Genomic DNA, 13,372 nt, shown 5'->3' on the forward strand with positions numbered 1-13,372 from the left:
CTCGGAAATTGCTGCTATTTCCGCTGTAAAATCATTCTAAAAGTAGTCCACCCTTGGAAGACTAAAATCTGGAATAACATTTCAAATTAACGCTATCGAAAAACTGTAATTTCTATCTTCATGTAGCTTCGTCTTCTTCCATATCACTACGAATCTTATAAATTTCATCCGACTTCGGTTGATATTTTTTCAAAATCCCGCCTAGTTGCACCTGAAATATCGCTTACTTCTGCGAAGCCTAAATATGTTTAGGTTATGTGTCATTCATTCGTACGTGAGTGTCAAGTCAATCTCACGTGAAAAGTATGGTGGATGAGGACCATATTTGTTTTCAGGTAAATCTGACGTGAAGTTTGTTTACAATGCTGTTTTTCCGCAAATACCGAAGCTGCAATCACACGAACACAATCTCACTTAAATTGTTTACGAGTACATACAAACATATTCACCATGATTTTTAGTACAAGTTACGTGAATTTCAGGTGAACATTACTAACATCACGTAACAATCGTCGTTTGTTCAAGACAGATCAGTTACGTGATTTTTCACGTGAATATGACGTGATGATTTTTTAGAGTGCTCCTCAGCTACAGGGGCAGGCAAGAGGTGACTATTGTCGAATTATTGATTGTAATTTTTGCGGACTGAGCGACACGCTTAACACCGACATCGAACGCTAAAACACATGGCCTGTAAAGGCGAAGACTGTGAGTGATAATACACGAGACGAGACAATATACGTGTGGTACGGTTGATGACAAAACTACAAGTGTTTTATTACGTCACATTATACAGTTATCACATACTACTCAATTCATTTCATTTATTTAGTCTACATCTAAACAGATAATACTGAATCAACAATTTGACGCCACAATGCACGGTTCGAGGCCGCATCTCTCCATCCTCGGATACGCCCCACGCTCGCCAAGTCGTTCTGCACCTGGTCTGCCCATCTCGCTCGCTGCGCTCCACGCCGTCTCGTACCTGCCGGATCGGAAGCGAACACCATCTTTGCAGGGTTGCTGTCCGGCATTCTTGCAACATGTCCTGCCCATCGTACCCTTCCGGCTTTAGCTACCTTCTGGATACTGGGTTCGCCGTAGAGTTGGGCGAGCTCATGGTTCATTCTTCGCCGCCACACACACCGTCTTCTTGCACACCGCCAAAGATGGTCCTAAGCACCCGTCTCTCGAATACTCCGAGTGCTTGCAAGTCCTCCTCGAGCATTGTCCATGTTTCATGTCCGTAGAGGACAACCGGTCTTATAAGCGTCTTGTACATGACATATTTGGTGCGGTGGCGAATCTTTTTCAACCGCAGTTTCTTCTGGAGCCCGTAGTAGGCCCGACTTCCACAGATGATGCGCCTTCGTATTTCACGACTAACGTTGTTGTCAGCCGTTAGCAAGGATCCGAGGTAGACGAATTCCTCGACCACCTCGAAGGTATCCCCGTCTATCGTAACACTGCTTCCCAGGCGGGCCCTGTCGCGCTCGGTTCCGCCCACAAGCATGTACTTTGTCTTTGACGCATTCACCACCAGTCCAACTTTTGTTGCTTCACGTTTCAGGCGGGTGTACAGTTCTGCCACCTTTGCAAATGTTCGGCCGACAATGTCCATGTCATCCGCGAAGCAAATAAATTGACTGGATCTGTTGAAAATCGTACCCCGGCTGTTACACCCGGCTCTCCGCATGACACCTTCTAGCGCAATGTTGAACAACAGGCACGAAAGTCCATCACCTTGTCTTAGTCCCCGGCGCGATTCGAACGAACTGGAGTGTTCGCCCGAAATCTTCACACAGTTTTGCACACCATCCACCGTTGCTTGATCAGTCTGGTAAGCTTCCCAGGGAAGCTGTTCTCGTCCATAATTTTCCATAGCTCTACGCGGTCTATACTGTCGTATGCCGCCTTGAAATCAACGAACAGATGGTGCGTTGGGACTTGGTATTCATGGCATTCTCGAAGGATTTTCCGTACAGTAAAGATCTGATCCATTGTCAAGCGGCAGGTCAACGAAGCCGGCTTGATAACTTCCCACGAACTCATTCACTAATGGTGACAGACCTCGAAAGATGATCTGAGATATCACTTTGTAGGCGGCATTAAGGATAGTGATCGCTCGAAAGTTCTCACACTCCAGCTTGTCGCCTTTCTTGTAGATGGGGCATATAACCTCCTCCAAGATGTGTTGTTGAATTATAAAGATATCAGAGTTCAGCGTTTTCTAAGGTAGTTTTTTTTCTCCCAAGATAGTATCAAACTGCAATTCCGATTGACAAATATTTTTCCTATCTTCGGAATCAAACTCCAGTCGTGTATATACCTTCTTCAAATATATAATGCAATGGTGGATGTGAATCCTTGTAAACAAAAATAATGCGTTTGCCCGGAAAGAGGCAATGGTGAATGTGATTCCTTCTTCAAAAATAATGCATCTGCTCGGAATAATGTTCCGAATGTTATTATTCGTTCTTTAAAAACATGTATCTGCCCTGAATATGATAATAGGGGATGTGATGCATTCTTTAAAAGAAGGCATTTTTACAATGTAAGAAAATGGTAGATGTGGTCCTTCAAAAACAGGCGTTAGCTCGAAATAATGCAAGGATGAATTAATTGAGAATGAGAATAAGGACTAATCTGATCTCTTATTTTGATGCAGGCGAATTTGGCCAGAATAAGGAAAAAAATATATAAGATCCCTTATTACGCAATATGTATTGAATGTATCATATTTCACCGAAAAACATTTTGCCGAATTCATTTTCTCAATACATAATTAGGCGGTCTGTAACTTTTGCGGTGTGATTTTTGATGGATTCTACCTTTTTCAGAATGATCTTTGGAAGAATGCCGTTTTTTAGAATGTTATGTCGAACAAATTAGCATTTTCTTAGATAAATGTGGTGTAATATAACAGCAGTTTTGAAACATATAATTGCTTCATATCAATTATTTATTATACCTGGCAAGCGTGCTACTTGCTCAGTAAACGAATAATCTCCTCTTTTTGCTTTATTGCGGACAGAATTTCTGTCTCGAGAGGCCTTAATTTAAAGAAGGCATTATCTCCTCCATTCTCATTACACCGGACAGATGCGATCATTTAAAGAAGGCGTTGTTTTATTTTATTTTTTCACTTTATTCCAGACAAACGAGTTCATTTAAAGAAGGGGCTATCTATCCTCTTTGCCTTATACCGGTCAAATGTGTTCATTTGAGGAAGACATTATCACTTTATTTCCCCTAATACCGGGCGATGCTATAACCTAAAGAAGGAATTATCTCCTACCGTCGTCTTATACCGGACAGACGCGTTCATTTTAAGAAGACATTCCTTTGGCTTTAAACCGGGCAGATGCGTTCATCATACCGAGCAAACTTATTAATTTAAAGAAAGCATTATCTCCTCACTTCGTTTTATACAGATCAAATGCGTTCATTCAAAGAAAGCATTGCCTTCTTTCAGCGCATTGTCTTCATCTTCAATGGCTTTACATTCTATCTGAAACTTGGGCAGTTTTTCAACTTCTTCTTCTTCTTCTTATTGGCATTACATCCCCACACTGGGACAGAGCCGCCTCGCAGCTTAGTGTTCATTAAGCACTTCCACAGTTATTAACTGCGAGGTTTCTAAGCCAAGTTACCATTTTTGCATTCGTATATCATGAGGCTAACATGAAGATACTTTTATGCCCAGGGAAGTCGAGACAATTTCCAATCCGAAAATTGCCTAGACCGGCACCGGGAATCGAACCCAGCCACCCTCAGCATGGTCTTGCTTTGTAGCCGCGCGTCTTACCGCACGGCTAAGGAGGGCCCCTGTTTTTCAGCTTAGTGTTCTATTATTATTTCCACAGTTATTGAAAGCTTTCCGGTACCTGCCAGTTGCATGAATGTCTTGTGTAGCATGTACAATGGATACATTGTGCCCAAGGAGCCGAAAATGCTTCCCACCATGAAGCATCGAGAATCGAACTCGCAACCTCCGGATCGGTAATCATACGCCTTTGCTCGCATGACTTACTTAATACCCATCGCCTTGTGCCGCACTCAAAAAGAAGGGAGATGCATTCGGGGAAATGTTACATTCGGGGAATTGTTATTCGGGGAAATTGCATTCGGGGAATTGTTATTCGGGGAATTGTCGTACAATCCATGAAACAGCCTTCCGGTTTCGATCGCAACGACGGCATGGTGTGCCACCTCAAACGCAGCATTTACGGGCTCAAACAATCCTCCCGAGCATGGAACAAAAAGATCGAAGGAGTGTTCAAATCCATGGGCTTCAAACAAGCGGAAAGTAATTCATGTCTGTATATTCGGAACCACAACTGGAAGCAAAGTTACATACTCATATACGTTGACGATATAGTCGTCGTGTGCAACTCGGACAAAGAATTCGATGAGATACGTCAACAACTGCAGAAACTGTTCAAACTATCCTGCCTCGGTGAGTTAAAGCAGTTCCTCGGAATACGTGTTGAAAAAAAGCGGTGATCACTACACCCTCGACCAGACAAGTTACATCGAAAGACTGATTCGGCGTTTTGGACACGAAGAAGCAAAACCATCGAAAGTACCAATCGACTTCGCGTACCTTAAGCAAAAGGAGGAGGACCAATTGCCTACAAACACATCTTACCGCAGTTTGGTTGCTCTTCATCGCGGTTAATACTCGGCCGGATATCAGTGTCGCTGTGTCACTACTGGGAACAAAAATCACTAGTCCGTCAAGCCGAGATTGGACCGAAGCAAAGAGAGTCCTTCGGTATCTGAAGGCTACCAAAACAATCGTCTGCATTAGGGCTCCGGATCCGGCAAAATTGAATGATTCGTAAACGCGGACTGGGCCGGCGACGAAGGTGATAGGAAATCCAATTCGGGTTTCCTGCTGAAGTTCGGTGGAGGTCTTGTCGACTGGGGAACACGGAAGCAATCATGTGTCGCCCTGTCCTCGACAGAGGCGGAGTTCGTGGCGTTGGCGGACGGTTGTCAACAGCTTATGTGGTACCGGAAGTTGCTCAACGATTTACATCAAAACCAGCAGGCACCTATTGTCGTTTGGGAAGACAACCAGTCGTGCATTAGAATCGTGGAATCGGAGCGCCTAGAAAGGCGTTCTACAGACATCGACACCAAATACGCCTACACTAAGAATCTACACCAACAACGAGCAATCGATCTCCGCTACATACCAACTGAGCTCATGGAAGCGGATCTCGCGGACGAAGCCGTTAGACCGAGTGAAGCTGGAAAGGCACCGTACTGCTATCGGTGTGAAGGAGCCAACAGAGACGATGAATTGACAACGTTGAGGAGGAGTGATGGGCTACACAACCGTGTGGCACCATTGCCAATTCAAATTAAACTATTTTTCTCAGTGTTTCACATTATCAATACACACTATGTAACACACACACTAACTCACAATCATTCTGCTCAAAATAAATTTTCTTTCATTCGTTAGTAGTCGCTTACCATATACGCACGTTTTTCATTTTCACTTGAGCTTGAGCTTTCACAAGGGTTGAGCTTTACTCTGCGTCAGAATTCAGACGTTTTAATTTAAAATCAAAGAACACTTTTCGATAGCAGTAAGCTATTACAGTGGCGACGAGGAGATAATTTTACCATTTTACCGTTTTTTCACAGCCGCTCGTGAGATTTGTGAGCATTTTTGGCGTGATTTTTTCGGCGTGAGTTGGTTTTTATTGATGTTGGGAGGACAACCCTATCCCAATGTCGAACGCAACCGAAACCAATGAGGCTCTACCGCTAACAGCCGTTAGCTTGTGACAGATGTCATCAAGCGTTTTGGTATGCGCCGATTCGTCGTTGGCAACCGTCAGAATAGTGCGATCGTCGGCTCGTGTAAACCACGTTAACTTTTAATCCGTTACTGTTAGAAAATAAAGTTATATTTTAATCATATTCGCGAGTCGTTACCGAACAATATCACGTATCGCAACAGTGGCGACGAGGCGGTAGTTATTTCGTGCTAAAAAGTCGCGCGTTTATCCCGAGAAAAGGCGTTCTCTGTGGATCTGTAGCAGAGGAGAAAAAAGTTGTGCGATGGCTACTAACAATGGCGGGAGTGCACCACATCCCGGAGGTCAGCAAGGGTCGAGCAACGTCACAGACACCATTGTGCAGATTCTCTGTAACCAGCAAGCACTCATGCAGCAAATGTCGCAACAACTGGCTGCTACTCAATCCGCCATCAAATGTTTGTCCCGCGATGAGATTGTGCTAGATTCCCTTTCGAGCAATATGGTGGAGTTTATGTACAACAAAGAGAGCGGTAATACATTCGATGCCTGGTTTTCCCGCTACAGTGATCTGTTTGATAGAGATGCCTCGAAGTTGGATGATGCTGCGAAAGTGCGTTTACTCCTGCGCAAGCTCAGCCCACCTGATCACGAACGCTATAACAGCTTTATTCTGCCAAAAACTACTCGGCAATTCACTTTCGCTGAGACAGTCGAAAAGCTGAAGGCACTCTTTGGTGCAACTGTATCCATCTTTCGGCGGCGCTACAACTGTCTCCAAACAACCAAGGAAGATAGTGAAGATTATCTTGCCTATTCATGCAAGGTTAACAAGTGCTGTGTCGATTTTAAATTGTCTGAGTTGACCGAAGAACAGTTTAAGTGTTTAACGTTTGTGTGTGGATTAAAATCGAAACAAGACGCTGAGATCAGAATGCGTCTTATCAATAAGTTAAATGAAGCAGAAGATCTCACTCTGCAGCAAGTGGTTGAACAGTGCAACAACCTGGTGAACCTTAAGCAGGACACTGTGCTTGTGGAGAACCCGTCGACAGTAAATTTCGTTGCGCACAACAAGCGGTCCAAACCTCATCGGTCCAACAGCCAAAGTCCTTCCCGTGATCAACCCAAAACACCTTGCTGGTCATGCGGCGGGATGCATTTTAGCAAAGATTGTCGGTTCCGTGATCACAAGTGTCGTGATTGTGGAAAGCAAGGGCACAGAGAAGGATACTGCTCCTGTTTCTCATCAAAGTTTTCATCCAGTGCGTCAAATTCGTGGAAGCCAAGGAAAAACAAGAAGAAGCAGCGTGATCAGTCAACAAAAACAGTAACAGTGAAGAAAATCAGCGGTGGTCGGAAGTTTATCGATGTCAAGCTAAACGATGTCCCGCTCCGCCTGCAACTGGACACAGGATCGGATGTATCCATCATTTCACACCAGTCATGGATCATGCTTGGCCGACCTGAAGTAAAACCAGCATCTTGTCAAGCGAAAACAGCGTCGGGGGAACCACTAGATTTAATTTCGGAGCTATACTGTAGCATTACCCTACACAACGTCACCAAGTCGGGTAAGTGTTACGTCGCCGCTCCAAATATGCATCTGGACATTGTGGGCATTGATTGGATGGACATGTTTGGATTGTGGAATCAGTCAATTGCATCGTTCTGCAACCAAGTGACCATCGAGCAAACTAAGCAAGTAGAAGATCTTCGTGCCAAGTTCCCTAACGTTTTCACCACGCAATTGGGGTTTTGCAACAAAACTCCTGTTCATCTGATGCTGAAAAATGACCCCAAACCGGTGTTTCGGCCCAAACGTCCGGTGGCATACAGTATGGAAAGTGCTGTGGAGGAGGAACTTCTTCGGTTAGAAAGGTTGGGAATCGTGAAGCAGGTTGAATTTTCCGATTGGGCAGCCCCGATTGTTGTCGTCAGAAAGCCAAACGGGACGGTTCGAATATGCGCTGATTTCTCAACAGGCCTGAATTCAGCATTGGAATCGAATTGCTACCCTCTACCATTGCCCGAAGATATTTTCTCGAAAATGAGTAACTGTAGGTATTTCAGCCACATCGATCTATCTGATGCCTACCTACAAGTTCCAGTCGATGAAGAAAGCCAGCAACTTCTCACCATTAACACCCACAAAGGTCTATATCAGTTCACGCGATTATCACCCGGTGTGAAATCCGCTCCGGGGGCCTTTCAGCAAATAATGGACAATATGCTTGCTGGTCTCGACTTTGCCGTTGGTTATTTGGATGACGTTTTGGTTGGTGGACGGACGAAGGAGGAGCATCAACAAAATCTGCAAAAAGTGCTCACTCGCCTACAGGAATTCGGTTTCACAGTGCGAATCGAAAAATGCAGTTTTGGGATGCGTCAAGTGAAATATTTAGGTCAAATACTGGATGCAGAAGGCATTAGACCTGACCCAGATAAGGTGGCAGCTATTATCAACATGCCACCCCCACACGATGTTTCAACTCTACGTTCGTATCTGGGCGCCATAAACTATTATGGAAAATATGTTAGGGAGATGCGTACTCTCCGGCAGCCAATGGATCAATTGCTAAAGGTCGATACCAAGTTCGATTGGTCTCCCGCCTGTCAGAAGTCTTTTGACCGTTTTCGGGAATTGCTACAATCACCGCTGCTGCTTACTCATTTCAATCCATCCATGGACATCATTGTTTCGGCAGATGCATCATCTGTCGGTCTGGGAGCGCGCATTGCTCACAGGTTCCCTGACGGAACCGTGAAGGCCATCTACCATGTGTCCCGGAGCTTGAGTGCAGCTGAAACAAATTATAGTCAGATCGAGAAAGAAGGCCTAGCGCTCGTGTTTGCAGTAACCCGGTTCCACCGAATGTTGTTTGGGCGAAAATTCATTTTGGAGACCGATCACAAACCGCTTCTGCAAATATTCGGTTCGAAAAAGGGCATACCTATCTACACAGCCAACAGGCTCCAGCGGTGGGCCCTTACCCTTCTACTCTACGATTTTGAAATCTACTACGTGTCGACGGACAGTTTCGGTCATGCCGATGTCTTGTCGAGGCTCATCAATAATCATGTCCGCCCCGAAGAAGATTACGTGATTGCCTCACTTGAACTAGAGCACAATGTTAGAACCATCATCAATGAAACATTGCAAACATTCCCCCTCTCATTCAAGCTTATTCAGGGGGCAACCAGAAGTGATTCCTGCATACAACAAGTCATCCGCTATGTCAACGAAAATTGGCCATCAAAGAAAGAAACCATCACTGATCCTGGAATCCAGCAGTTTTTCCTACGCCGTGAATGTCTTTCCGTCGTCGATGGATGCCTCATGTATGGTGAAAGATTAGTTATTCCGTTAGCTTGTAGAAAGAAAGTGCTTCTTCAGTTACACAAAGGACACCCTGGTGTTGAACGTATGCGATCCATAGCTCGTCAGCATATATATTGGCCAAACATCGACGTTGACGTTACAAATTTTGTGCGTTCCTGCAACGAATGTGCAAGTGTAGCCAAAACAGACCGAAAAACCAACCTAGCATCGTGGCCCAAACCAGCCAAGCCATGGCAACGATTGCATTTGGATTATGCTGGTCCCTTAGACGGGAATTTCTTTCTTATTCTGGTTGATTCCTACACAAAGTGGCCGGAAGTAATTCGAACGAAGGACATCACTACAGCCACCACCGTACGACTGCTCCGGGGGATTTTCTCAAGGTACGGACAGCCAGAAACTCTGGTTACCGATAACGGGACTCAACTGACAAGCGAAAAGTTTGAATCGTTTTGTGTAACAAACGGGATCATCCATCTAAAAACTGCTCCATACCACCCGCAGTCAAATGGACTTGCAGAGCGGTTTGTAGATACGTTCAAACGATCAATAAAGAAAATCACCGCAGGGGGGGAAACCCTTGACGAAGCAATCGATAGCTTTTTGCTGTGCTACAGATCAACACCTTGTCGCAGTGCTCCGGATGGAAAATCGCCAGGAGAACTCATGTATGGAAGGCCGATGCGAACATTCTTGGAACTACTTCGACCACCAACGCCGTATAACAAGCCAACTAACGACCAAGAGATGCAGTTCAACCGCAAACACGGTACGAAGGCTCGTAATTATCTTCCTCAAGATCTCGTCTGGGCTAAGGTTTACTCAGCAAATAAGTGGACTTGGCAACCGGGCAAAGTAATCGAGCGTATTGGTGGCGTAATGTATAACATTTGGCTCCCTGCGAAGAAATGCTTGATACGATCCCATTGTAACCAAATGCGAACACGACATGAGAACAACGCAGAAAGCAACAGTGAATCGACAAGTATGGAGGTTCCACTGTCAATACTCTTGGACAGTTGGGGTCTGCGCAACACCACACTTGAGCCGGAAATGGAAAGCAGTCAAGCAATTTTGCCGGCTGATCTACTGGAGGACCTGCAACCAGTTCAACAACAGCGTCAACGAACTCCCCAGAGTATTACCCAGCAACAATCGATTCCTACTCGTCAGTCTTCAAGAATCCGAAGGCTGCCTGTGAGGTACGAACCGTACAGCCTTTATTAACAGGGGGAGGTGTTGGGAGGACAACCCTATCCCAATGTCGAACGCAACCGAAACCAATGAGGCTCTACCGCTAACAGCCGTTAGCTTGTGACAGATGTCATCAAGCGTTTTGGTATGCGCCGATTCGTCGTTGGCAACCGTCAGAATAGTGCGATCGTCGGCTCGTGTAAACCACGTTAACTTTTAATCCGTTACTGTTAGAAAATAAAGTTATATTTTAATCATATTCGCGAGTCGTTACCGAACAATATCACGTATCGCAACAATTGATAAGTTTATCGCCATTGTAAAAAACAAAAACGTGTGGGGTCATCTCGTATTCTGAAAGTGGTGTTAAATTGTGTATTTTCTTCCATTTTGTCGTTCAGAGTTGCGTGATAAAGAATCGCTTTTGTCTGTATGGTGCTGAACATTTTTTTGGATGATTGGTGTACCTTTTTCTTGTAGTGCATTTTTTCTTAAGAACAAACAATTGGAAAGTTGGCTTTTATACCACACTATTTAGTTTCTTTTGAGTTAGGTATTGTTCTCATATTTTATTTTCTTTGTCATCGACAATAAAGAGGCCCGATACCAACCCGGCGTCTATTCATCAATTGTGATCAACTTTGGTAGTCTCACGGCAACGTATATTGACAGTTACTAAAGGTATGCTATTCATGCGCTTGCATTAGTATTGGTAGATAGTTATGAAAATTTTCAGAATTTGTATGGAATTTTATTTATTTTTTGCTATATTCTGTGACTGTGAATTAAAATGCACCATATTAAAACTACATATTATAGATAAAAGAATTCTTTATTTAACACAGTGAAAAATAATTTTGAAAAATATCCCATTTTGATGTATTTTGCTATATTAAATCCATTTCATCCATTACTCGATCCATTACGCTGATCAGATTACGAGGATTCTTGTATTTACGTGGTATGATATGATTTTAAAAGAAAATGAGTGAACAACATCAAGATACTCTTTTATCATTTCATAAAAATCGTAATTACATAGTTTGCAATTGCAACATCATACAAATTTCAGGAAAACGTATGCGGTGCGTATACGGTGTGTGCTAAAACATTTATTTATGTTGGCAAATTTACTTTCCGCTATTTTAGTTTTCAAATCTTTTGTTAACAGTGGGGTTTATCCTCGGGTTTATCCAATATTTCGTATGGGGAAGCCATTGCGAATTTTTTCAAACTCAGTGGTCATTCACTTGTTGGTAGTAAACACATTTGTATGACACAATGCTTCCAAGTGGAGACCTGAACAGTATTTTATTGAAGATTTAGAGTTGAAATTTAAACAAATTGAATAATTTTGGTAAGATACTTCATATGCAATAAAGAGTTTTATTTATTTACCTCAAATTCATATCAAAATTTTTCGCATTTTTTTCTGTGTCGGTTCTGCTGGTTTATTGGCAGGTTTCAACAAACGTTTAACCGAAGCTTTAGCTGTTTTGGCCTCCTTAATCTTCCTGTTCAAAGTGCTGATTCTGATATAGGTGCGAAGTCGTATAAAATGCTCTACGATTTCAGCAGGAACATCTGGATTTTTGGATAATAAAAGATTAGCTACTTTTGCTACTATTCCCTTATCTTTAGAAATGCTGTCCTTATGATAACTCTTAAAGAAGCTTTCGAATCCTGTCGCCTGTTGCATGAATTCTCCTGATGGATTAGTCAAGCCCCCCAACGAGAGATGATCAACATAACTATTAGGATAAGCGTAGTCGTGATCCAGTAAAGAGTAATCAGTTAAGTTGACATGCTGATCACGAAGTCGATAGGTATAATCTCCAACATAAGGGTATTTTGCACGAAACTTTCTTGCAACAGCACCAACGACATATTCAAAGCCATCTTGCTCAGTAATAAAATATGAATCACATTCTTGGTCCTCAGCAAACACTTCGTTAAAGTCGACGTCATTCTCTAATTCACCAGGTGCATCTGCAGAAGAGTTCCCAGTGGCTACAGTGGGCTTATACCCGTTCAATACGTCCATCACAAGATATTCTTCACCTGAGCATCTGTCTTCTGTAGATTGGCCTGATGATACTGACTGTATGCTTTTACCAAGTATAATCACTCTTAAACGTCTTAAGAATTGCATTGGAGATGGGTGATCATTACCTCCGCCTCGCGTACGTACTATAGAGAACAGATTTTCAAGAGCATCTTGGTTCAATTTCGCGGTCATGATATATTTAATTCCAAACCTTGCTTTCATATCGTCAAATAATCCTCGAAGCGAAAAAATCGACATTAAAATGGCCTTTTGAAAAAGCTGTTGAAAAGAAAATAAAAAGTTATATTTAATTAGTGATACATACGATTTAGTTTGATACATTTTTTATTATATAGGAAAACTGTTTCAGTTCTTCATCTCATAGCTTTTATGTTTATTCTATAAAAAAAAACAAAGAAGTGAAAAGGAAATTGATTTGATCATTATTTTTGTGATTTTTTTCAGTGGTGATACACACCTGTCAACAAAAAAGCTGACGCAATTGGCGCTTTATTTCTTTGTTTCAAGTTGAGATGATTTCGTTACACTGAGTTGAAGATGGGAACAATTTCCCTAGAATATTTTTACTTTTCAGGATTTTCATGAATTTCATTAGAACATTTTTTTAAAGTCGAAACAGCTATAAACAAATTTAAATATACCTGCATGCTAGATTTATTCGTCGGAAGAGCAGTTTTCATGAGCTCCACCATTAGATCCAGCGCCTCATCTTGCTCTCGACGGTTTAATCCATATGGTCTTTTCAAAACCTGACTTTCTTTCGGGCAACGAGAATTCATAATATCCCACCAGTTGTTTACGATAAGAATGAAATCTGCTAACCGTTTGGCTTCAGCAGTACCAACTCTTCGTTGAAGCGCCACGGCGCATTTCCGAGATAAGAGCTTAGCAGCCCATCCAACATTTTGCCGTTGACTCCTCTGACACGTCAGGTGCTCTTCTTTAAGAAAATAAGTGTCCGAAATTTCTGTAGAACCTTTGGCTACC

General features: G+C 42.9%; 1 protein-coding gene across 1 annotated transcript; it reads left to right on the forward strand.

Annotated features, from left to right (window-relative positions):
- Positions 1-6,084: 6,084 nt before the first annotated feature.
- On the forward strand, positions 6,085-10,350 carry LOC134207268 (uncharacterized protein K02A2.6-like). Its single transcript, XM_062682990.1, has one exon. It carries the CDS (start codon positions 6,085-6,087, stop codon positions 10,348-10,350), a length of 4,266 nt encoding a protein of 1,421 aa, XP_062538974.1.
- Positions 10,351-13,372: the final 3,022 nt, after the last annotated feature.

This window comes from Armigeres subalbatus, chromosome 1 (assembly GCF_024139115.2).
Source record: "Armigeres subalbatus isolate Guangzhou_Male chromosome 1, GZ_Asu_2, whole genome shotgun sequence".
In the NCBI taxonomy this organism is placed as follows: domain Eukaryota; kingdom Metazoa; phylum Arthropoda; class Insecta; order Diptera; family Culicidae; genus Armigeres; species Armigeres subalbatus.

Coding starts and splice junctions, on each gene's coding strand:
- LOC134207268 (XM_062682990.1), top strand. CDS start 6,085: ATGGCTACTAACAATGGCGGGAGTGCACCACATCCCGGAGGTCAGCAA.